Raw genomic sequence first — 26,320 nt, forward strand, 5'->3', positions numbered from 1 at the left:
CTGCCAGATGACCATGACCTATTACCACCCTGATTTGTGGCAGCCTGAAGCCCACCAAAACTTTCTCACATGAAGGGAGTTCTGAAGAGCAGACAGTCGGCATGCAAGAATTGTGGGGGACTAGCCTAGTTGGCCCATGGCTACTCAAGGAGCAGAGCCTGAGGGCAGCCAGACAAGGGGTATCGTCATCCTCCTCACCTTAAGCCCCAGAGAAACTGGTCACTGGATCACTTGGGATTCTTCTAAGTGCCCGCTTCTGCCAGGCTGGGCTCTTATTCAGGCCTGCATCTATTTTGAGTATGAAGCTGCACCCAGTGGTATGAGTGAGCTCAGCTACGGCCAGGAAATCTGGGAGGAGGATGGCCTGCGAGGTCACCTTGTTCCACCCCACCCTGACTCTGGCCCATGAAAGGTGGGGGGAGAGGGGGAGAACTGGGTTCCTTGAAAATAGTCCCTGCTGTGAGACACAGTTTTCATACAAGCATTAGTTCCATACATTCTCTTTTAGACCCAACCAGGGGAGTTTAGTCCTACAGCTGAGTACCCTCTCCCACACACCAGAAAAAAAAAAAAATCACCTTCCCACTCCCAACCTGCCAGATTGAGACCTACCTGGTGCTCTGCTCTATACTCGCCAAAGGAAAAGACACGGGACTTCAGCTCCAGATCGGCTGCGATCTCTTCCTCTTTTAAGATGGATGTTTTCAGGGTGTTGGCCAGCTGCTTTAGCTGGTCTATCTCACGATCCCTGGCCCAGGAAAAAGGAAAGCTGGGTTCAAGAGAGCCCTCTGGAGACCCCTTTCTCAGCCAGCGGGCCATCCAAGGAGGTTGGTGGCAGGCAGGGAGAGTATATCAGAAGTCAAAATCAATCAGTGGTATTTATTGAGTGCTTACCATGTGCAGAGCACTGTACTAAGCACTTGAGAGAATGCAATATAGCAGAGTTGGTAGACATGTTCCCAAAATGTATGTTCCTCACTCTCAGGGAGCTTGCACTCCAGAGTAGCCGAGAGCCGGCATCCTCCCCTAGCTGCCAGGGACCTCCACTGTGCTCAGCAATGGAATCCAAATACTCTCCATCTTGGGGAGAGTGGGTGACATCCAGGAACTCTCAGCCCCAGATGTGAGTGAGAATGGCAATGAGGAAAACAGAATGAGAAAGTAAAAGGGTCAAAAATATTTTATCCAGATGCTCAGGAAGCTGCTCACAAAGCTGGTCACTAGCCCAGGGAAGGTAGAATTTTCCTGAACTGCTCAACAAATAGTGAGTCTGTATATTGATACAGATGGATAGATCTGAATCCCTGAAAAGGACATCAAAAGAAATATGCGAGTCATTGCTGTTGTTTCCAGATTGTCACTCAAGGACTCATCCTTGTACACCAGGAAAGAGAATTTAGCTCAAACAGTGGAAGTTCTGTTACCACGTCACCTCTCACTTTTCTGTGTGGAAGCAGCATGGCCTAGCGGATAGAGCACAGGCCTGGGCGTCAGAAGGACCTGGGTTCTAATCCTGGCTCCGTCTGCTCTACTCTGTGACCTTGGGCAAGTCACTTCACTTCCCTGGGCCTCAGTTACCTCCTCTATAAAATGGGGATTAAGACCATGAGCCCCATGTGGGAAATGGACTGTGTCCAATGACTTGGCTTGTATCTAACCTAGCGCTTAGTACAGTGCCTGGCGCATAGTAAGCATAGTAGGCATTTAAGAAATATCATGGGACAAAAAAAGAAAGTTATGTCACCTCTCTGTAGCTCCATTTGCCCAAGGGTAAAGAAGGAAAATAATCCTTGCCTAACACCAACCTCCCTGGAGTGTCCTGAGGATCAGTGAGATCCAGTTGCAATGAATCCTTGAGCTCTTTTCGCTTGTGTTTGAAAACATGCTTTCAGATGTTTTGAAACAAAAACTTCTCACTCTAGGCTTCAAGGCTCTCCATCACCTTGCCCCCTCCTACCTCTCCTCCCTTCTCTCTTTCTACTGCCCACCCCGCACGCTCCGCTCCTCTGCCGCTCACCTCCTCACCATCCCCCTTTCTCGCCTATCCTGCCGTTGACCCCTGGCCCACGTCCTCCCGCTGTCCTGGAATGCCCTCCCTCCTCACCTCCGCCAAACTAATTCTCTTCCCCTTTTCAAAGCCCTACTGAGAGCTCCCCTCCTCCAAGAGGCCTTCCCAGACTGAGCTTCCCCTTTTCCCTCTGCTCCCTCTACTGCCTCTCTGCCCCCCCGCCTTCACCTCCGCTCAGCTAAGCCCCCGTCCCCCGCTTTCCCTCTGCTCCTCCCCCTCTCTCTCCCCCTCCCCTCAGCACTGTGATCATTTGCTCATTTGTATATATTTTTATTACCCTATTTATTTTGTTAATGAGGTGTACATCCCCTTGATTCTATTTATTGCTATTGTTTTTGTCTGTCTCCCCCGATTAGACTGTAAACCCGTCCACGGGCAGGGATTGTCTCTATCTGTTGCTGAATTGTACATTCCAAGCGCTTAGTACAGTGCTCTGCACATAGTAAAGTTGTTCAATAAATACTATTGAATGAATATTGAATGAATAATTATATGCTGACCCTCCCGGACTTACATTTTGATCCGGGTGTTGACCAGGGTTTGCTGGATCTCATCTAGCGTTTCTTCTGTCTCCTGGGAATTCTGGATTAGGGATAGATTCTGCTCCTCTAGCTCTTTGAAGATGTTCAGCAGCTGCTGAGGGTCAGTGAAATACAACTCCAGAATCTGAGAACAAGCAGAGTTCATTCATTCAATAGTATTTATTGAGCGCTTACTATGTGCAGAGCACTGTACTAAGCACTTGGAATGTACAATTTGGCAGCAGATAAAAGACAATCCTTGCCCAATGATGGGCTCACAGTCTAATTGGAGGGAGACAGACAGCAGAGCAAAACAGAACAAAACAAAAACAAGACAACATTATCACGATAAATAGAATCAAGGAGATGTACACCTCATTAACAAAATTAATAGGGTAATAAATAATAAATACAAATGAGCATAGTGCTGAGGGGAGGGGAAGGGGGAAGGGAAAGGGGAGCAGAGGGAAAGGGGCCTCAGCTGAGAGGAGGGAAAGGGGGAAGGGGGAGGAGCAGAAGGGGGAGGGGGAGCAGAGGGAAAAGGGGGGCTCAGTCAGGGAAGGCCTCTTGGAGGAGATGAGCGCTCAGTAGGGCAGAGTTGCTTTCAGGGGTCTGAGTTCCCAGGAGCAAAGCTAGAGAGCAAGGGGAAAATGCTATTCTTGGATGGATGAAGCAGTGTGGCTTAGTGGAAAGAGCCTGGGCTTGGGAGTCAGAGATCGTGGGTTCGAATTTGGACTCTGCCACTTGTCAGCTGTGTGACTTTGAGCAAGTCACTTAACTTCTCTGGCCTCAGTTACCTCATCTGTAAAATGGGGACTAAGACTGTGAGCCCTACGTGGGGCAACCTGATTACCTCATATCTACCCCAGTGCTTAGAACAGTGCTTGGCACATAGTAAGTGCTTAACAAGTACCATTATTATTATTATAATGGCATCTCCCAAGGGAGGTGTTCAACAGACCAACAGTTCTCAAACTTTTCTCACTCCACTAGACTCATCACCCCTCATTCCCACCCCTTAAAAAGATGTGGTAAGATTGTTCTGCTGTCAGGAAGGGAAAACGACAGCATCAACTTTCCTTGTTTGACCCATTTGGGAAAGGGTCAGGTTCTTATGTGAGCAATGGTCTCCAAGAGTTGGGTATGAAAAGCACTGGGAAAAACTGGAAAGCAGCACCCGTAGGCCAAGGAGGCAGAGAGACAGACAAGGAGTGATGAAAGCAAGATAGTGAAGGGCTCCTGACCTCATCTTCACTTTCAGAATTGATTGATTCCTGGGTTTCAGGTTGATTCTTGACCAGAGTACTTCTATCAAAAAAGAATACGGGGTCAGGGAGGTAAAGCAGCAGTTAACTTTATGTACTAAGAATTCACTGTACTGGTTCAACTATGTCAACCCCGTCCATAAACCAAAGGTTTGGATCCCATTTCGAGGGGAAAATGCTCAGTGCAGCTTCTCTTTTCTGTTCACCGAGCTTCTTCAGTGATTCAAACGTTGTATCACAGCACCCCCAGACATTTTCTCTTGCCCATTCCCTTTCCCTCCCTCCCCTTCCCGGGGGATGAGGGGGCTGTGCTTTTTTATTCTTTGGCAACCTGTACCTTTAGAGAGATCTGTGTCAGCCCACCTCATTCCCTCCATAAACAGGCTTCTTCATGACTTGTCTACTCTCCACTTACTGTTTTCTGATAGACTGCGTGCGTATACTCTGTTTGGGTGGCACCCGGGCACCACGGAGAAATTCTTGATGCATCTGGTTGGTTGTTTTTTCAGTCAAGCTACTGCCAATGTGAGGCACAGCTGGCAAGCTGACTGTGTAAGGAGGCATCTTATTTGTTCTTTGCCTCTTCTGAATCTCCCGTTCTGGAAGAAACAAACATTTCTTCAGGAGAAGGTAGTGCTGGTGGTGGGGGTCGGGGGTACCCTTAGCTTTAGTGCCAGCAGGAGAGGTTTAAGATTGTGTTTTGTCTGGCTGGTAAACATTTCTCTTAAATGTCCAATATTTGAGGGGACTACTTCCGTGGGATCAGCCTGTTCAGTTGGGTTCTTAATCTGACATCCTGTGGGGACCTCCGCTGAACACCCCAGTGGAGGTTGGTTGAGGGACTCAAGCCCTGGACTGAAGAAGTCGCCATCTCTGTTCTCATCTCACTTTCTTCAAAGCAGACGTTCTCTTGTGAAGTCCCACCCTTGGAAGCCCTGGGCCTTGAACACTCTGCTCCTAGAAGCCCTGTCCCTTCCGGGTTTGCCCAGCCATTTCAAGGGGATCCTAAGGCTTGGATCCACTTGTTATTTGCCCTAGAACTTCTCCCTCCCATAGCCCCTTGGCCTCTGTCTCCATCTCCCACTTACCTTCCCCCTCTGCTTCCTTTTTAACTTTGTACACGCTAGGAAGAGGCTGCAGCTTTTGCTTTGGAAGTTCAAGCTTCTGTTTGGCTGCCTTGGCTGCCAAACGCTTCCTTTCATGATCGATTAACCATTCCCTGGGTGACAGCTTGTAGAGGAATTGTTGGTATGACCGGTACTCCTGCAAAGTTTCTTCTAATTTGGCAATTTCGCTGGAAGGTGAAGAGAAATCATGCCAGTTATCCTAAGCCTATAGATGGGTTTTTAAAAAAATGCCCCATGTGGGGGGATAGGGGGAGACACACATACAAACACATGCAGAGACACAGAGACAACTGTTCTCCACATTCACTGGAAGATGAGATTTAATTGGCCTGCAAAGCTGGTAAAGTTCCCAGAATGTGTAAAACAGATCCAAAGCCTGAGAGAAAGAAGTCAGAGTGTGGACAAAGATAAATTCAATACAGTAATGACAGGATTTTTACTCATATGGCCATCGGTGGCATCATTGCTCTGCACTTCCAAAGTGCTTTCACATGAATGAGCTCAATTTCTGCTCACCCCTTCCCGGTGAGATGGGGAAGAGACAGGTATTAACTAGCTCCATTTTGTGGATGAGGAAACTAAAATATGAGGAGGCTGTCCCTTGCCTGAGGTCATTGCAGCTGGCCAGTGGCAGAACTGAGATGAAAATCCAGGTCTCCTGACTCCCAGACTCATGCTCTTTCCATCAGGTCATTTACCTACTTCCCCGGCTGTTGCCTCCCCTTTGGCTTTGGCGACTTCGGCTACTCGGCAATGCCCAGGCCCACGGGCTTGGAATTTGCACAGCCCTCAAAATCTGCAGACCCAGAGCTCATGAGGAGGAGGCCACAATGGCTGGAGATCTGGATGCATGTGGCCAGAGCCGGCACTCTGGATCCACGTGCTAGGGACTTGCAGGGTGGCTGCCCCTCTCCATCATTCACCCCAGCCCCCTCCTTCCCAAACAGGGGGACCCCACTCAATGGGTGAGCTGTGAGCACTTCTCAGCAGACCACGTTTATCTCCCTTGAATAACCTAAAGGGAGAGGCAGGACAAACCCTGAAATTTCAAGACTTCTTGGCTACATTGGTACATTTGGTCATCAGACCACTGGGGCTCCATGGTCAGTTTTCAATTCTGAGTTGAGAGAGAGTGTCTGTGCTGGAGTGGGAACCCTACAGCCCAGAGATGTGGCTACAGTAGGGGAATTGGGGCTCCTGGGATCAGGGCTTCCAGGACAAATGCAGAGTTCGGTCCTGCTACCATAAAAGCCTCCAATGGGACCCACTGAGGGCCTGTTTTTGTTCTGGGGCGGGGAGGTTGGAGGGGGCTCGGCCATTGCAGCAGGTAAGTGGAGGGAAGGAGAAGCTGGGGACAACCTAAACTGACCTACTCTTCCTCCTCCTCTCCACTTCCCTCTCTCCCCTCCCTGTCCTCCTCTCCCTTTCCTGCCAAACTTTGCTACATACTCTTTTAATGTAGTTTTCTTGGCCCAGTTGTTTTTATAGCACTGGACCCCAAGGCAACTGTCCTTTTATTTTTTAAAGTGATCTTGGAGCTGATTATGTGCATACAGTCCAAGAAAACAAAAGGAAATATTAAATTGTTGAAGCTCACCTCTTCATGGCCATGACCTGTGCATTAAGCTCACGAGTTTCATTAATCTTCACCATTTTGGCTTTAGTCTCTTTTTCAGCCCTGGAAGGAATGAGTGCAGAAGAAAAAGAAAGAATAAGTGCAGTGGCAGGGGCTCTTGGATTTTGCCAATAAGAATTGAATTTTCTGAGCTGTAGGTGGTCCCAGGATTTTGGACCACCGCTCCAACTGATTATGAAAGTCTGCCCACAAATCTGACGGGTGGTGAGAGGACTTGATCAGCTGGCTGATCCACCTTTTGCTAGGAGCCAGGATGTAAAGATGACAGGGCAAGGAGGCATAGTGTTAGGGTTGTTTGGAAGTGTGAGGCCCACTCACCAACTTGGACATATGCTTGATCTCATCATCTCTAGCCACTGCACAATATTCATTCAATAGTATTTATTGAGCGCTTACTATGTGCAGAGCACTGTACTAAGTGCCTGGGATGAACAAGTCGGCAACAGATAGAGACAGTCCCTGCCATTTGACGGGCTTACAGTCTAATCGGGGGAGACGGACAGACGAGAACAATGGCAATAAACAGCGTCAAGGGGAAGAACATCTCGTAAAAACAATGGCAACTAAATAGAATCGAGGCGATGTACAATTCATTAACAAAATAAATAGGGTAACGAAAATATATACAGTTGAGCGGACGAGTACAGTGCTGTGGGGATGGGAAGGGAGAGGTGGAGGAGCAGAGGGAAAAGGGGAAAATGAGGGTTAAGCTGCGGAGAGGTAAAGGGGGGATGGCAGAGGGAGTAGAGGGGGAAGAGGAGCTCAATCTGGGAACGCCTCTTGGAGGAGGTGATTTTTAAGTAGGGTTTTGAAGAGGGAAAGAGAATCAGTTTGGCGGAGGTGAGGAGGGAGGGCGTTCCAGGACCGCGGGAGGACGTGACCCAGGGGTCGACGGCGGGATAGGCGAGACCGAGGGACGGTGAGGAGGTGGGCGGCAGAGGAGCGGAGCGTGTGGGGTGGGCGGTAGAAAGAGAGAAGGGAGGAGAGGTAGGAAGGGGCAAGGTGATGGAGAGCCTTGAATCCTAGAGTGAGGAGTTTTTGTTTGGAGCGGAGGTCGATAGGCAACCACTGGAGTTGTTTAAGAAGGGGAGTGACATGCCCAGATCGTTTCTGCAGGAAGATGAGCCGGGCAGCGGAGTGAAGAATAGACCGGAGCGGGGCGAGAGAGGAGGAAGGGAGGTCAGAGAGAAGGCTGACACAGTAGTCTAGCCGGGATATAACGAGAGCCCGTAATAGTAAGGTAGCCGTTTGGGTGGAGAGGAAAGGGCGGATCTTGGCGATATTGTAGAGGTGAAACCGGCAGGTCTTGGTAACGGATAGGATGTGTGGGGTGAACGAGAGGGACGAGTCAAGGATGACACCGAGATTGTGGGCCTGAGAGACGGGAAGGATGGTCGTGCCATCGACGGTGATAGAGAAGTCTGGGAGAGGACCGGGTTTGGGAGGGAAGATGAGGAGCTCAGTCTTGCTCATGTTGAGTTTTAGGTGGCGGGCCGACATCCAGGTGGAGACGTCCCGGAGGCAGGAGGAGATGCGAGCCCGAAGGGAGGGGGAGAGGACAGGGGCGGAGATGTAGATCTGCGTGTCATCTGCGTAGAGATGGTAGTCAAAGCCGTGAGAGCGGATGAGTTCACCGAGGGAGTGAGTGTAAATGGAGAACAGAAGAGGGCCAAGAACTGACCCTTGAGGAACTCCAACAGTTAAAGGATGGGAGGGGGAGGAGACTCCAGCGAAGGAGACCGAGAATGATCGGCCAGAGAGGTAAGAGGAGAACCAGGAGAGGACAGAGTCCGTGAAGCCAAGGTGAGATAAGGTATGGAGGAGGAGGGGATGGTCGACAGTGTCAAAGGCAGCAGAGAGGTCAAGGAGGATCAGAATGGAGTAGGAGCCATTGAATTTGGCAAGAAGGTCATGGGTGACCTTAGAGAGAGCAGTCTCGGTAGAGTGGAGGGGACGGAAGCCAGATTGGAGGGGGTCTAGGAGAGAATGGGAGTTAAGGAATTCTAGGCATCGATTGTAGACGACTCGTTCTAGGATTTTGGAAAGGTAGTAGGGAGATAGGACGATAACTGCTATCCTCACCAACTCTGAAATCCCTTTCTGACCATAACCTCTTCACCTGCCTTCTCTTCCACACACCTCCTTCCTGAAAATCTGTGCTGTTCCCCCATAGAGGCGTCCAATCTTTTGACCCCATCCAATTTTCTCAACTCATGTCCGATTTAGCCTCCATACCCAACCTACCTTCCCTTGATGACCAAATTGACGCTCTCAACACCACCCTCCCTAATGAACTCAACTCACTTGCTCTTCTATCACTTTGTCGATCTCGTACCACTAACCCACAGCCCTGGTTCGCCTCCACAGTCTGCTTCCTCCGCTCTTGTGCTCAAGTCGCAGAGTGCTGCTGATCCCTACTGAGAGCTCATCTCCTCCAGGAGGCCTTCCCAGACTGAGCCCCCCTTTCCCTCTGCTCCTCCTCCCCTCCCCTTCCCCCCTCTCCCACCCTCTGCTCTTCCCCCTTCCCCTCCCCTCAGCACTGTGCATATTTGTATATATTATTACCCTATTTATTTTGTTAATGAGGTGATTATCTCCATGATTCTATTTATATTGATGTTGCTGTTTTGTTTTGTTTTGTTCTGTTTTGCTTTGCTGTCTGTCTCCCGCGTTGAGACTGTGAGTCCATCATTGGGCAGGGAGAGAAGCAGTGTGGCTCGGTGGAAAGAGCACGGGCTTGGGAGTCAGAGATCATGGGTTCAAATCCCGGCTCAGCCGCTTGTCAGCTGTGTGACTTTGGGCAAGTCACTTAACTTCTCTGTGCCTCAGTTACCTCATCTGTAAAATGGGGATGAAAACTGTGAGCCCCATGTGGGACAACCTGATGACCTTGTATCCTCTCCAGTGCTTAGAACAGTGCATTGCACATAGTAAGGGCTTAACAAATGCCATCATTATTATTATTGTCTCTGTTGCCAAATTGTACATTCCAAGCACTTAGTGCAGTGCTCTGCACATAGTAAGCATTCAATAAATACTGTTGAAGGAGTGAATGAATGAATGGAAATCTTGATATCAGGCCAACCTCGACCACTTCAAGTTTACCCTTATGCGCTTTAATAGTAATAATAATAATAATGATAATAATGTTGGTTAAACATTTACTATGTGCAAAGCACTGTTCTAAGCACTGGGGTAGATACAAGGTAATCAGGTTGTCCCACGTAGGGCTTACAGTCTTCATCCCCATTTTACAGATGAGGTAACTGAGGCACAGAGAAGTTAAGTGACTTGCCCAAAGTCACACAGCTGGCAAACGGCTGAGCCGGGATTAGAACCCATGACCTCTGACTCCCAAGCGCTGGCTCTTGCCACTGAGCCACACTGCTTCTCTTCTCTGTAGACAGCACCACCAACTTTTGTGTCTCACAAGCCGTAACCTTGGCATTATCCTTGATTGCCCTCTCTTATTGAACCCACATATTCAATGTATCACTAAATCCTTTCGGTGCAACCTTCACAACATTTCTAAAATCTGCCTTTTCTTTTCCATCCAAACTGCCACCACGTTAATCCAGGCACCTAGCCTCTCCCACCTTGATTACTGTATCAGTCTCCTTACTGACCTCCCAGGCTTCTGTCTCTCCCCACTCCAGTCCATACTTCACTCTGCTGCCCTAATCATTTCTCTAACAAAAATGCTCAGGCCACATTTCCCCACTCCTCAAGAACCTCAAGCCCATCAACTTCCCCATCAAACAGAAACTCCTTACTATCTTCTTCAAAGCACTCGATCACCTTGCCCCCTCCTACCTCACCTACTCTACTACAACCTAGCCCGCATACTTCACTCCTCTAATACGAACCTACTCACTGAACCTCAAGCTTATCTATTCATTCATTCATTCATTCAATAGTATTTATTGAGCACTTACTATGTGCAGAGCACTGTACTAAGCGCTTGGGATGAACAAGTCGGCAACAGATAGAGACAGTCCCTGCCGTTTGACGGGCTTACAGTCTAATCGGGGGAGACGGACAGACAAGAACAATGGCACTAAACAGCGTCAAGGGGAAGAACATCTCGTAAAAACAATGGCAACTAAATAGAATCAAGGCGATGTACAATTCATTAACAAAATAAATAGGGTAACGAAAATATATACAGTTGAGCGGACGGGTACAGTGCTGTGGGGATGGGAAGGGAGAGGTGGAGGAGCAGAGGGAAAAGGGGAAAATGAGGCTTTAGCTGCGGAGAGGTAAAGGGGGGATGGCAGAGGGAGTAGAGGGGGAAGAGGAGCTCAGTCTGGGAAGGCCTCTTGGAGGAGGTGATTTTTAAGTAAGGTTTTGAAGAGGGAAAGAGAATCAGTTTGGCGGAGGTGAGGAGGGAGGGCGTTCCAGGACCGCGGGAGGACGTGACCCAGGGGTCGACGGCGGGATAGGCGAGACCGAGGGACGGCGAGGAGGTGGGCGGCAGAGGAGCGGAGCGTGCGGGGTGGGCGGTAGAAAGAGAGAAGGGAGGAGAGGTAGGAAGGGGCAAGGTGATGGAGAGCCTTGAAGCCTAGAGTGAGGAGTTTTTGTTTGGAGCGGAGGTCGATAGGCAACCACTGGAGTTGTTTAAGAAGGGGAGTGACATGCCCAGATCGTTTCTGCAGGAAGATGAGCCGGGCAGCGGAGTGAAGAATAGACCGGAGCGGGGCGAGAGAGGAGGAAGGGAGGTCAGAGAGAAGGCTGACACAGTAGTCTAGCCGGGATATAACGAGAGCCCGTAATAGTAAGGTAGCCGTTTGGGTGGAGAGGAAAGGGCGGATCTTGGCGATATTGTAGAGGTGAAACCGGCAGGTCTTGGTAACGGATAGGATGTGTGGGGTGAACGAGAGGGACGAGTCAAGGATGACACCGAGATTGCGGGCCTGCGGGACGGGAAGGATGGTCGTGCCATCCACGGTGATGGAGAAGTCTGGGAGCGGACCGGGCTTGGGAGGGAAGATGAGGAGCTCAGTCTTGCTCATGTTGAGTTTTAGGTGGCGGGCAGACATCCAGGTGGAGACGTCCCGGAGGCAGGAGGAGATGCGAGCCTGAAGGGAGGGGGAGAGGACAGGGGCGGAGATGTAGATCTGCGTGTCATCTGCGTAGAGATGGTAGTCAAAGCCGTGAGAGCGAATGAGTTCACCGAGGGAGTGAGTGTAAATGGAGAACAGAAGAGGGCCAAGAACTGACCCTTGAGGAACTCCAACAGTTAAAGGATGGGAGGGGGAGGAGGCTCCAGCGTAGGAGACCGAGAATGATCGGCCAGAGAGGTAAGAGGAGAACCAGGAGAGGACAGAGTCCGTGAAGCCAAGGTGAGATAAGGTACGGAGGAGGAGGGGATGGTCGACAGTGTCAAAGGCAGCAGAGAGGTCAAGGTTATCTATCTCACTGCCGACCTCTTGACGTCTTGCCTCTGACCTGAAATGTCCTCCCTCTTTGTATCTGAAAGACAATTACTCTTCCCCCCTCCAAAGTCTTATTGAACATCTCCTCCAAGAGGCCTTCCCTGATTAAGCCCTCTTTTCCTTTTCTTCCACTCCCTTTTGTGACATCCTGACTTGCTCCCTTTATTCATCTCCCCTCCCATCCCAGCCCCACAGTACCATGTACATATCTGTAATTTATTTATTGATATTAATGTCTGTCTCCCCCTCATTCATTCATTCAATAGTATTTATTGAGCACTTACTATGTGCAGAGCACTGTACTAAGCGCTTGGAATGTACAAATCGGTAACAGATAGAGACAGTCCCTGCCCTTTGACAGGCTTACAGTCTAATCGGGGGAGACAGACAGACAAGAACAATGGCAAAAAATAGAATCAAGGGGAAGAACATCTCATTCAAACAATAGCAAATAAATAGAATCAAGGTGATGTACATCTCATTAACAAAATAAATAGGGTAATGAAGATATATACAGTTGAGCGGATGAGTACAGTGCTGAGGGGATGGGAAGGGAGAAGGGGAGGAGCAGAGGGAAAGGGGGGAGAAGAGGGTTTAGTTGTGGAGAAGTGAAGGGGGGGTAGAGGGAGCAGAGGGAAAAGGGGAGCTCAGTCTGGGAAGGCCTCTTGGAGGAGGCGAGCTTTAAGTAGGGTTTTGAAGAGGGGAAGAGAATTAGTTTGGTGGAGCTGAGGAGGGAGGGCATTCCAGGACAGCGGGAGGATGTGGCCCAGGGGTCGAAGGCGGGATAGGCGAGAATGGGGGACAGTGAGGAGGTGGGCGGCAGAGGAGCCAAGCATGCGGGGTGAGCAGTAGAAAGGGAGAAGGGAGGAGAGGTAGGAAGGGGCAAGGTGATAGAGAACCTTGAAGCCTAGAGTGAGAAGTTTTTATTTTGTGTGAAGGTTGATAGGCAACCACTGGAAGTTTTTAAGAAGGGGAGTGACATGCCCAGAGGGTTTCTGCAGGAAGATGAGCCAGACAGCGGAGTGAAGAATAGACTGGAGTGGGGAGAGAGAGGAGGAAGGGAGATCAGCGAGCAGGCTGACACAGAAATCTAGCCGGGATATTACGAGAGCCCATAACAGTAAGATAGCCGTTTGGGTGGAGAGGAAAGGGTGGATCTTGGCGATATTATAAAGGTGAGACCGGCAGGTTTTGGTAACAGATTGGATGTGTGGGGTGAACGAGAGAGCCGAGTCAAAGATGACACCGAGGTTGCGGGCCTGAGAGACAGGAAGGATGGTCGTACCATCTACAGTGATAGGGAAGTCAGGGAGAGGACCAGGCTTGGGAGGGAAGATGAGGAGCTCAGTTTTGGTCATGTTGAGTTTTAGGTGGCGTGCAGACATCCAGAAAGAGATGTCCTGGAGGCAGGAGGAGATACGAGCCTGAAGGGACGGGGAGAGAACAGGAGCAGAGATGTAGATCTGTGTGTCATCTGCATAGAGATGATAGTTGAAACCTTGAGAGCGGATGAGTTCACCGAGGGAGTGAGTGTAGATGGAGAACAGAAGAGGGCCAAGAACTTACCCTTGAGGAGCTCCAACAGTTAAAGGATGGGAGGGGGAGGAGGCGCCAGCGAAGGAGACCGAGAATGACCGGCCAGAGAGATAGGAGGAGAACCTGGAGAGGACGGAGTCCGTGAAGCCAAGGTGAGATAAGGTATGGAGGAGGAGGGGATGGTCGACAGTGTCAAAGGCAGTTGAGAGGTCAAGGAGGATTAGAATAGAGTAGACGCCATTGGATTTGGCAAGAAGGAGGTCATGAGTGACCTTAGAGAGAGCAGTCTCGGTAGAGTGGAGGGGACGGAAGCCAGATTGGAGGGGGTCCAGGAGAGAATGGGAGTTAAGGAATTCTAAGCAGTGAGTGTAGACGACTTGTTCTAGGAGCTTGGAAAGGAAGGGTAGTAGGGAGATAGGGCGATAACTGGAAGGGGAAGTAGGGTCGAGAGAGGGTTTTTTTAGGATGGGGGAGACATGGGCATGTTTGAAGGCAGAGGGGAAGAAGCCATTGGAGAGTGAGTGGTTAAAGATAGAAGTTAAGGAGGAGAGGAGGGCAGGGGCGATGGTTTTTATAAGGTGAGCGGGAATGGGGTCCGAGGCACAGGTGGAGGGAGTGGCACTTGCGAGGAGGGAGGAGATCCCCTCTGAGGATACTGCAGGGAACGATGGGAAAGTAGGGGAGAGGGTTGGAGGGGGGAGGCAAGAGGGGGATGGGTGACTTTGGGGAGCTCAGACCTGATTGAGTTAATTTTTGTGATGAAGTAGGTGGCCAGATCACTGGGGGTGAGGGATGGGGGAGGGGGAGGAACAGGGGGCCTAAGGAGAGAGTTAAAGGTCTGGAACAATTGGCGGGGGTGACAGGCATGGGTGTCGATGAGGGAGGAGAAGAAGTTTTGCCTGGCGGAGGAGAGGGCAGAGTTAAGGCAGGAAAGGATAAATTTGAAATGTATGAGATCGTCTTGGTGCTTGGACTTTCGCCAGCAGCGTTCAGCAGCTCGAGCATAGGAGCGTAGGAGGCGGACAGAGGCAGTGACCCAGGGCTGTGGGTTAGTGGAGCAAGAGCGGCGGGGGGAAAAGGGGGTAAGAGAGTTGAGATGAGTAGAGAGGGTAGAGTTGAGAGCGGTGACCTGATCATCGAGAGTGGAAAGAGAGGACGGGGGGCAAGGTGGGGAGAGATGCTTTTGGAGAGATGGATGGGATCAAGAGAGCGGAGGTCTCTGTAGGGGAGTAGCAAAGATTTGCAGGGGGAGGGAGTGTGAGAGATGAGGCAGGTGAGAAGGTTATGGTCAGAGAGAGGGATTTCCCTTCCCATTCCCTCAGCACTGTACTCGTCCGCTCAACTGTATATATTTTCATTACCCTATTTATTTTGTTGATGAAATGTACATCGCCTTGATTCTATTTGGTTGCCATTGTTTTTACGAGATGTTCTTCCCCTTGACTCTATTTATTGCCATTGTTCTTGTCTGTCCGTCTCCCCCGTTTAGACTGTAAGCCCGTCAAACGGCAGGGACTGTCTCTATCTGTTGCCGACTTGTTCATTCCAAGCGCTTAGTACAGTGCTCTGCACATAGTAAGCGCTCAATAAATACTATTGAATGAATGAATGAATGAAGAGTTGGTGAAGGAGGAGGTAGTGCAGCGGTAGGAGATGACAAGATCGAGGGTGTGACCGAGCCGGTGAGTGGGCAAGGTATGGTGGAGCAGGAGGTTGGCAGAGTTGAGGAGGGATAGCAGGCGGGCAGCAGAGGAGTCACCGGGTACATCCATGTGGATGTTGAAGTCTCCGAGGATCAGAGTGGGAAGAGAGAAGGAGAGAAGGAAGGTGAAAAAGGGGTCTAGGTGGTTGAAGAAGTCGGAGGTGGGATCAGGACCCCTCTAGACTGTTCGCTCATTGTGGGCAGTGAATGTAACTGTTATATTTTATATTGTGCTCTCCCAAGTGCTTAGTACTGTGCTCTGCACATAGTAAGAACTTAATAAATATAACTTATTGATTGGTTGATTGATTAAGAGCAAGAGGCAGGGGACTGGCCGATATGACCTCTTGAGTTTCCTTTCAAACCTGTGACTCCTAAAATACTATTGATTGATTGAGGAGCAAATCTAAAGGCCCAAACAATCATCCAGTTAACCTCCCCCTTCCTTTCCCCTCCCCATCGTCCCAAGGTCCTGCCCTTCGATTTACGTTTTCAAGGCCATAACGGAGTTGCGGTCATTCTCTTTCAGGAACTCATCAAACATGGCTGCATCTTTCTCCAGGTACTTCTCTGTTCTATTGAACCTTTCTTCCTCTTTGGCCATCAGCAAGTCCAGCTTCTGGATCTCATCTCTCTTTACCTCCAGTATAAACTGAGAGCAATTATTATTTTTTAGTTTAATTTTTACAGATGTGTCAAGCACTGTTCTAAGTGTTGGGGTAGATACAAGTTAATCAGGTCAGACCCAGTCCCTGTCCCACAAGGGGCTCACAGTAGAGAAGCAGCATGGCTCAATGGAAAGAGCATGGGCTCGGGAGTCAGAGGCCATGGTTCAAATCCCAGCTCTGCCACTTGTTAGCTGTGTGACTGTGGGCAAGTCACTTAACTTCTCTGTGCCTCAGTTACCTCATCTGTAAAATGAGGATGAAGATTGTGAGCCCCATGTGGGACAACCTGATGACCCTGTATTCATTCATTCAATAGTATTTATTGAGCGCTTACTATGTGCAGAGCACTGTACTAAGTGCTTGGAATGTACAAATCAGTAACAGAGACAGTCCCTGCCTTTTGACGGGCTTACAGTCTAATCGGGGGAGACAGACAGACAAGAACAATGGCAATAAACAGAATCAAGTATCTACCTCAGTGCTTAGAACAGTGCTCTGCACATAGTAAGCACTTAAAAATACCAACATTATTATTATTATTATAAGTAGGAGAGAGGTCAGGTACTAAATCCCCATTTTACAGATGAGGAAGCCGAGGCACAGGAAGTGGACTTGCCCCAGGTCACACAACAGGCAACTAGTAGAGCCAGGATTTTAATATAGATCCCCTGATTCCCAGGCCATGCTCTTTCCCTTAGACCATGCTGCTTCACAATGAGGGCAAATGAGAACAAAGCAGAGATTCATCCAGCCTCCTTCCCTGGCTACCATTACTGACCTCTAAAAAGACCAGCCCCAGGGGACAGGAAAAGACTTCTTTAGAGTCTGGATTGCAGGGACAATTGGCCTTTAGAACGCAACTGGGATCATCACTCTGTCACTATTCCAAGCCCATATTTCCCACTTTACATCACTGCTTTCAATGAAGAGTTTGCATGTTGACATGTTCAAGTAGATCCAAAATACAAAAATAATAAGTTTGGACTAGACAACATGTGAAAAATGGTTACAAGTTCAAATACCTCGAGTAGAAACAGCTGGCGCTTCTGGTCTATGTAGTTGTGAATGTCCACTTTGTCGAGACAGCCTCCTGCCATGAAAAATACAAAAACAAAGAAACCCAAAACCCTCCTGAGGTGAGGTGGTGCAACAGAGACCAGTTAAGTCCTGACTGGGAGTCCACCCAAGACCACTCAAAAGGCTCATGGGAGGAGGAAAGTACAATTCAATCGTATTACTCTCGGAAAGATGTCCCCTCCTTTAGGTGGGAAGGTCACAGTTTGCAGAGTTCTATCCCAACCATCCAAATGACCTAAGGTGGAAATCATATAGTCTTGGTGGTGTGAGGGGACACCTCACCCACGGTACTGTCACAGCTTGATCAGGCTTTTCCAGTGCAGCTACCACCTCTATTTGGTCAACTCCCAGATCTTGAAGATCTCGATCTTCATCTTGAGAAGCAGCATGGCTTAGTGGAAAGAGCACGAGCTTAGGAGTCAGAAGTCATGAGTTCTAATCCTGGCTCTGCCACTTGTCAGATGTGTGACTTTGGGCAAGTCACTTAACTTCTCTGTGCCTCAGTCACCTCACCTTTAAAGTGGGGATTAAGACTGTGAGCCCCATGTGGGACAACCTGATTACCTTGTATCTACCCTAGCACTTAGAACAGTGCTTGGCACTTAGTAAGCGCTTAACAAATACCATCATCATCACAGTAAATGCTCAATAAATATAATTGGTTCATTGATTGATTGAGTTCCTGGGAAGACGGGGTAGGATCCAGTGGCATGACCGAGTTTTGCTCGACTGTGTAAAGTCCTCAGTTCCTTTACAGCCTGACCATTGCATCAGAATTTATAAGCCCTGGAGAGAGATAATTTCAATTTTGGGCCTTGATCCACTAAGGAAGGAGCCTCTATGATTGAGAACCTGCAAACAGCAAGGTGACGTAATCGTTTCCACTCAAAGCAATACCAATAATTACCACAACCTGATTGCCTTGTCTGTACCCCAGGGCTTAGAACAGTGCTTGGCACATAGTAAGCACTTAAAAAATACCATCATTATTATTATTTTTATTATTATTGAAACTCCAGCCTGTTCCTTTTGCCTCCTGCACATCACCATCTGGATGGCTCTCTGGCCCTTTCAAGTCAATATGGCCAGAGCTGAACTGAATGCCTCAGCTGCCCTTCAAGATGTTCTCTCCTTCTCCTAAATCTTTCCCATTTCAATAGACACCACCATTCTTCCTGTTCCACAACCTCAGACCCTGGGTGTCATCTTTGACTCCTCACTGTCATTCACCTCCCACGTTCAGTCTGCCTCTACATTTGGCCGGTTCTTCCTCCACAATATTTCCTGACCCACGCCTTCCTCTGTACTCTTACGGCCCCCACCCTGGAACACTCTCATATTATCTGGCTGGACTCCTGGAACAGCCTCCTTTAGAAGCCTCTCCACTTCTAGCCTCTCCTCTTATGCACATATCATCTTTTTTAAACAATGATCAGAGTACAAGGCTCCCCCTCCCCCTTCCTAAAAAACCTCCAACTCCCCCTTGTTTCTCACATGAAACAGAAACCCCTATCCAGGGGCTTCAAGGCTCTCTACTGGCAGGTTCCCTCTCTTGTTCCGATACACTGGGAGTGTTGCTGCCAGTACCTGGACAAAAGTGATGGCGGCTTTGGCTGCCCCTGTTAAATTAGCCCACCCTGGGGTAGTCTGCCAGGTGAATGTGCAAGTGAGTTCTCCCTCTTGCTCTTTTGATCTCTTTTCCTCCCTGGCCCCACCCACTCCCTCTTCACTGGATCTGTATGTTTATAAGCACCCCCCATCCCCCATACTTTTTTTTTAATGGTGTTTGTTATGCACTTACTATCTGTCTCCACTCCTCTAAACTGTAAGCTCATTGTGGGCAGTGAGAGAATCTGTCTGTTGTTGTTTTGTACTCTCCCACTTTCTTAGTACAGTGCTCTACACACAGTAAGCGCTCAGTAAATATGACTGAACGAATAAGCACTTTTCTCCTATTTCAGTTCATTAGGCCACATGGCTGTGATTATCTCTTTGACAAATATTTGCATATTGCCCCTCACAGCCTCATCAAGGGCTGCATTTAACCCCCAGGGCACTGGTTAGTAGTGGTACTCATTGAGTAGTTGCTTTGTGGTTAAGCACTGTAGTACCTGCTGGACCTTGGGAATCCCTGTCCTGGATGAATAGTTAATTTAAGGAGAGAATATAGCCTCTCCCTGATCTTGGAAAATGCAACAGTCGGGACAGGTTTTGTAGCACCCACACAGGGAACCACGAGGCCCTTGTGAAACGAACAGGCCAGAGCCTTGGAAAGGCAATAGGTTCACCACAGGGCCCACCTCTCTCCAGGACTTGAGACTGTTTGCCATATGGCTGGCTGCTCACAAAGGATGAGGAGTGTCCCAAGGGCCTGAGTTGGATCTTTGGAACTGCTGATTTGGTTCTACAGATGAATGCTCATACCCTGCTAACCCAGGCATCTCCAAATGGATGTAGCTTATTTATGAGGGAACAGATCCAGCACAAATTAATTAATTATATTCTTACAATCCTGGCATTCTGCACTAAATAAATATTGTTGACTGAGGGATAGTCTTCAAGCGTCTGAATGCTTAGGAGGACAGAGACCCCTGATTTTCATCCCCACTGAGGTCTGACAAAAGAAAATGGGTTTAAACTGCAGGAAGGGAATTTATTAAGATAAGCATCAGGAAGAAAGTCCTAAAGAATGTGGCCTAGGAGGTCTGGACAACCCGTGGTGGACAGGGGAAAAGGGACAGGGGACAGGAGACATGCCTACCGATGATTGGAACTGAAACTGAGGCTTTCGGGTTTTCTTCCCTGGATGTTTTCAAGCCCTGGATGGGCATGCATCTTCCTTACAGGGCAGAGATGTAGCTCTGCCTGAAAGCGGGGGGATTGACTAAATGATCGTTGAGGGACACTGACAGAAGGACAATCCTATTCAGTCACAGGCCAAGGATTTTCTTTCTGGGGCTGAAAAGCACCAAGGGAGCTGACAATAAGGCTTGCAGCCTGTCCCTCAGAAGTCTGGGTTCCACGGTCTGCTCCCTACTAGCTCAGTGGCTCCTCTACCTGTATATATAGGGATCCTCCAGCGGATTTTTTTATGGAGGTCATGGAGCCTTTGGCTGTTATCTTCAATCGCCTGCTCTTCTTCCTCTTCTTCACGTTGTATCGCTTTTTTGAAATCTGATTGTTTTGAGTTCATCCTGGAAGTGTGGGTCAACTTCTGATAGATTTTCAGTGGCTTCTTCTTTTCCTGGGGGAAACATGGGAGCCCATGGAGGAATGGTGCCATTTTTCCCATAGGAAAGGGAAAATGTATCCTGGAAGGAACCTCCTTCCCAGATGCCCCTCAGAGAGCATCTCACCTTTAAAAGGCTAAGTTAGATGAATCATCAACTAGCACCCTCCCCAGCAGGAAATTCAGGGAACGTCCCAGCCTAACCTTCCTAGTATAGGCCCCAAATATGGCACCTGAGGGCTCAGCCTGACTGGTGATGGAGTCCAGGATTTACTCCTGGGTGCAATTACTGCCCTAGTGGAGTGTTTGTGCATGAGTGTAGTTTTCCCATGGGGTGTGTTGAATGCACCACTTCTGCAGGCTTCCTGACCAACTGTGCATATGTGAAAAGCTGCCCAGGCATAGTAGTACCCTTTCTGCAGCCCCTCAGCCTGAAATCCCTGAGTCAGGAAATGGCATCATCATCATCATCATCAATGGTATTTATTGAGTGGTTACTATTCATTCATTCAATAGTATTTATTGAGCGCTTACTATGTGCAGAGCACTGTACTAAGTGCTTGGAATGAACAAGTCGGCAACAGATAAAGACAGTCCCTGCCGTTTGACGGGCTTACAGTCTAATCGGGGGAGACGGACAGACAAGAACAATGGCAAAAAATAGAGTCAATACTATGTGCGAAGCACTGTACTAAGCACTTGGGAGAGCTTGAGGGAAGCTGCAGGATTCGAGGGGACTGACCTAAGTGCCAGCTAGGGTGGTCCCTGATGGCCCTCCCGAATGCTGGAACAAGATATCACAGGGTGCCATTTTCTGGAAGCTTGTAGATTTCACGTGATCCTAGAGTGTTTTCCAGAGATACTGGGTCTCTGATGCTCCACCCCACATTCATCCCTTGCCCCATGGCTCGAAATGAAAAGTTGCTACCCCTGAAAGTCAGAATGTTTCTAGTGGCTGTGTGGAGCCTGCAGCCAAGCACACCCAGGCCTTCTATAACTGTGCTATTTGTTAAGCGACCTGAGGCTGGAGGTGAGGTAGCCTGGGGGAGAAAACCAGTGGGATTCCTTACCAGCAGAATCTTTTCTTTTGCCTTATCTCTGAGCAAAAAGAAGTCAATATTGCTGGGCAGCCTAAAAGGGTTGTTTGCAATTTGCTCCATCTCATCTGTTGGAAGAAGAAATGAGCATAGGTGTAAGGGGTAGTTGGATGATGAAGAAAGAAAAATGTGGAAAAAAGGAATAACACCTTTTCTGAGCTGAACTTGAGCAAACAGATCTTCACTCCACTCACCCTGGGGGAATAACTGATTGGTGGCAGCTAAGGAATACAGAATGCTTATGTTATTGATTCACCAATTTGCATATCTCTAGCTAGAAGGGAAAGTGGGGTCTGTAGACAATTTTGGTGGCCAATGCACTTAAAAAAAATTCTGTACATGTATGTGAAGAATAGATTTAACAGTTCCATTTGGGGTTGGTATTTGTTAAGGACTTGTTATGAGCCAGGCACTGTGCTAAGCACTGGGGTGGATATAAGATAATCAGGCTGGACAGGGTCCCTGTCCCACATGAGGCTCACAATATAAGGAGGGAGGGAGAAAAGGAATGGAATCCCTATCTTACAGATGAGTAAACTGAGGTACAGAGAAGTTAAGTATTTTGCCAGAGATCACACAGCGAGTAGGTGGCAGAGCCGGAGTTAGAACACAGTTCCCCCAATTCCCAGGCCTGTGCTCTTTCCACTAGACTGTGTTGTGTCTCATTTCACTGTTCAGTGATTGAGCTGGTCCCTGCTTTTAGGGTTCAAATCTTAGAAAACAGGCAGGCATATTGGGGTAATACTACTGATAGAGCAGGGAACTTGCCCACCAGGCATGGGGAAGGGAGAGAAGGTGGGAAGGAAAGAGGAAGAAGGGGAAAAAAATGAAAGGACCTTTCTAATAGGATCATTTACCCACAGTCACTAGGTTCTAGGAATCCAGGAAAATCCTTCTGGATTGAATTATATGGGAAGGAAATTGGATAGTTCCTTTCTAAGGAGTTTGAAGTCTGAAAGCTCCCCATGCAGTTACCTGAAGGTGTTTCAGTTGGTTCTTTCTGGACTGCACCTCCCAGCTTCCCAGCAGAAGCCTCTGCTGATGAGGAGGCTTTGCCTGAACCGACTTCTGTATCAACAAAAATCAACCATCAATCAGGCAAGGATCCCATCCTACAACCACTACCAAGCAACATCCCAAGGTAGATTGGACGGACCATGCCAATCAGTTAGACTTAAGCATCAGATCAGTTATCCAGGAACTCTTACTGTGTGTAGAGCACTGTATCAAGTGCTTGGAAGAGTACAACTGAGTAAGTAGACCCAATTCCTGCCACTCAAGGGGCTTACAGTCTAATAATGATAATAATAATAATAATAATAACAACAATAATAATGTTTGTTGTAGCACTTAGTATAGACCAAGCACTGTTCTAAGCACTGGAGTAGATACAAGATCATCGGGTCAGACACACTCCCTGTCCTGCTTGGAGCTCACTGTCTAAAGGAGAGGGGGAGGCAGAGCAGGCATTTTAATCCCCATTTTACAGATGAAGAGATCAAGGCACAGAAAAGTTAAGTAACTTGGCCAAGGCCACATGGCAGACAAGTGGTGGAGGTAGTTTTGGAATCCAGGTCCCCAGACTCACAGGCCTAGGCTCTTTTTACTATACAACAGGGCAGCCTCATTCACAAACTTGATCTGAGGGGATAATTTCTCCATAGGGCCTGTTATTTTGGCCTCATGTATCCATGAGGTAAGTCAAACACTCAGAAATAACTGAGAATGCTAGTTGTGCCAGCATCGTACCAGCATATGGCAGATTTTTTTTTGGGGGGGGGAGGCATGTCCCACAAGGCCCATCTCATAGCCTGCTCTAGAAACACTGGCAGTAGCATAGAAAATGGAGTTTCCATGCTCCTTCCCTCATCATCTCTGGCCATACACCACCAATAGCTAAAGGGAGGGAGAAAAAAGGGAGGTGATTTAACAACAATGTTGGTATTTGTTAAGCGCTTACTATGTGCAGAGCACTGTTCTAAGCTCTGGGGTAGATACGGTCATCAGGTTGTCCCACATGAGGCTCATAATCTAAATGCCCATTTTACAGATGAGGTAACTGAGGCACAGAGAAGTTAAGTGACTTGCCCACAGTCACACAGCTGACAAGTGGCAGAGCCGGGATTTAGTCCCTGAGGGCATGAGAGTTGTGACATTTGTCTCACTAGTCATATCTAGACAAGGCTGTGTCTTGAACAACTTCCCCCAGGACTCAGAGCTATCGCACACATGTATAATTTGCCTGAGTTTCCAGGAGAAAGGATTACATCCATCCAGTTTGGCTGAAATAACTAATTTCCAGTTTTAATCCGTAGATCTTTCGTACACTTACCCCACACACCAGGGGGCTCCTTTGAAATGTCTAGACCTTTCCCAGATGAGGAATTATTCCTTTAATTGGAGGGGGAGGACTGTTCCGTAATTTATCATTGGAAATACTATCAAAATTGGAAAAAAACTCTTACTTTTAGACTTGATTTTGTGGTGGCTGCTGCTGCTGCTGGAGCTCAAATCTGTAGACGGTGTTAGTGACATACTGGGGTTGTACAGACTGCTGGTCCTTTTCCAGTATTCAATACTCATCCAAGCAATAGTTGAAGAACCCAGACTGGAAGAAACACATAGTAAGAGAGTGCCACAAACCCGCGGGGGTCCTGTTTTTGATCTTTTTAATTTTTTTTTAAAACGTCCGTTGATCTTCCCTAGCACCCTCAATACAGCATACTGCGTCCGACACTCAAAATCGCTGTGCCGAAGCCACTCGAGTTACCTGAAAGTGCGGCTTTAGGAAACCAGGTCAGACTGACAATCTCCTGAAAAGTAACAGGCCCTGAAAGTTCCATAAATCAACCCCGGGGCCCTAGGAAATGAACAAAGTACACTGCTCGACACACAGTAAGCGCTCGATAAATACGATTGAATGAATGAATGAAACTCAGAAGCTGCAATCCCTCCCTCCCCGCCCCCTTTCAATCAATTAATCGATCGATCAGTGGTACTGCTCATTGTACTAAGGTTTTGGTAGACACGATGAAATCCCCAAAAGCCCAAGTTAACCCCCCCGAGCCCAAACAAACTTTTTGGTTTTTTGAGACAAAAGAATCCTCTCTCCGTTTCCTGCGATTCACCTACCAAGAGGCTAATGGTCAAGGCGGCAGGTCCACACCTCAGCCTGATGAGGAGCCGGGGATCTAGGCACCTGTCTCTAATGGCAAGGCCAGGCTCCCTGACTCTGTTTACGTTGCCAAGGCAACCTTGGCAAGGCAACCGAATGCAGTTTCGGATCGTTTTGAAGCACTGCCTCCTGCTTTGTTGCTCGCAGGTTCTGGTCTGTCAAAAAAAAAAAAAAAAGGCAGTGAAAGCAAGATTCGGGGGAAAATAGAGGCGTTTTTCTCCTTTGGGGGTTTGAAGGCATCTGCGGTTGAACTTTGAGTGTGCTCCCCAGATAATATTTCTTAGAGAGCTCATCTAGTCCAGTTTCCGGGCAAGCAAATGAGGAAATTCTCCAGTTCAGATGTGTAGCTCATTATTTTTCACGTTTTTGTGGTAAAGCAGGAGGCAGAGAATATTCCAGAGAGCCAAGCCCCGCTCTCCCAGAGACTGTGAGCCCCTTGTGGGCAGGGACTGTCTCTATTTGTTATTGAATTGTACTTCCCAGGCGCTTACTACAGTGCTCCGTGCACAGGAAACTCTCAATAAATACGATCGAATGAATGAATACATAAAGTATTAAAACTCATTACCTCATTGCAGACCCTTAAAAACGCGCTACTCTGGCTACAACTGCCTAAGACAAAGTTGGGGGGGCGGGGCAGGGGAATTGTTAATTTTCTGGTTAATTCATTCGTTCATCCAATCATATTTATTGAGCTCTTACTGTGTGCAGAGCACTCTACTAAGTGCTTGAAAAGTACAATTCAGCAACAAATAGAATCCCTGCCCACAATGGGTTCACAGTCTAGAAGGGGAGAGACAGTCATCGAAACAAAACCTTACTTTTAGACTTGATTTAGACAGGCGGGGATTATAGGAGTTGAAGATGTCTGGTACAGGGACAGGATGTACAGACCTGGCCCTGAAGAGACCCCCCCTCCCACCTTGGGGCAACTCTGGGCCCTGGTAAAAAAGTGGGTACTTCAAGGCATTTATTTATATACACATCATTAATATAAATAAATATAATTCTAAGTAGAGACCCTCCCACTTAAAATGAACCTTCAAACAGTTCTTCTGCCACCGAAGCAGGCCATTTCTGGGACTGTCCAACCAGCCACTTGGCCTCTTCTGGGCCCAAGGTACCTGGCCATGATAGAGCTGCAATCTCAGATTTGTTTGTCTATCATTTCAGTGCCCATTTACCTGCCTGACAAAACTCATCCTACAAGTGAGTCATGTCACTTCGTAAGGTTGTAAATATAATCAACAAGAATTTGGCTTAGACAATTCAACGGGATGATTCAGCTCCTATGCATCACACCGCCCATAATCTATTGTGATCACTGGAATTATCCTGATTGGATATCTACATTGGTGAAATCAACTAGCTTTAGGACAGGTCTTCACTAGCAACTTGTCCAGATAATTGAGACCAAAAATATACTTCCACTTGAACTATTTAGATTTCTCAGGACCAAATGTATTAGTGGTTGAAGAATCAAGATAATTTGCTGGCACAGTCCTGACTACCCAAGAGATGAAATAGCATGGACTTAAACAAAATAGAAAATCTGGTAAACTCCTTGATGGAAGGGATCATGTCTACTAACTCTATCGTACTCTCCCAAGTGCTAAGTATGGTGTTCTATGCAAAGTGCTTAATAAATAACATTGATTGAGTGGAATATTTCTAGAACAGTACATGTTTTCCCTTCTACTTAGACTGTGAGCCCCATGGGACAGGGACTATGCCTGACTGATTAGGTAGTAGAGTGCTTGGCAAATTACTACTATTATTATTAT

The 26,320-nt window shown here is 48.1% G+C and overlaps 1 protein-coding gene across 2 annotated transcripts in view; it reads right to left on the reverse strand.

The window, feature by feature from the left end:
- CFAP100 (cilia and flagella associated protein 100) overlaps positions 1-24,597 on the reverse strand; it is a 29,393-nt gene extending 4,796 nt beyond the window's left edge. The window contains exons 1-13 of one of the 2 annotated variants that reach the window (XM_029051333.2): positions 24,494-24,597; positions 23,827-23,969; positions 22,337-22,429; positions 21,335-21,429; positions 20,093-20,279; positions 16,981-17,045; positions 15,779-15,942; positions 6,579-6,659; positions 4,943-5,148; positions 4,270-4,453; positions 3,834-3,897; positions 2,583-2,734; positions 613-748 (exon numbers count right to left, since the gene is read on the reverse strand). In XM_029051333.2, coding sequence (XP_028907166.1) covers positions 613-748; positions 2,583-2,734; positions 3,834-3,897; positions 4,270-4,453; positions 4,943-5,148; positions 6,579-6,659; positions 15,779-15,942; positions 16,981-17,045; positions 20,093-20,279; positions 21,335-21,429; positions 22,337-22,429; positions 23,827-23,944 — 1,545 coding nt within the window. In that variant the 5' untranslated portion in view covers positions 23,945-23,969; positions 24,494-24,597. Of the gene's footprint in view, positions 1-612; positions 749-2,582; positions 2,735-3,833; positions 3,898-4,269; positions 4,454-4,942; positions 5,149-6,578; positions 6,660-15,778; positions 15,943-16,980; positions 17,049-20,092; positions 20,280-21,334; positions 21,430-22,336; positions 22,430-23,826; positions 23,970-24,493 lie in introns of both variants that reach the window. The other variant, XM_029051332.2, reaches the window with a different exon arrangement.
- Between the last annotated feature and the right edge of the window lie 1,723 nt (positions 24,598-26,320).

The sequence above is a fragment of the Ornithorhynchus anatinus genome, chromosome X1, assembly GCF_004115215.2.
Source record: "Ornithorhynchus anatinus isolate Pmale09 chromosome X1, mOrnAna1.pri.v4, whole genome shotgun sequence".
NCBI classification, from domain to species: Eukaryota; Metazoa; Chordata; class Mammalia; order Monotremata; family Ornithorhynchidae; genus Ornithorhynchus; species Ornithorhynchus anatinus.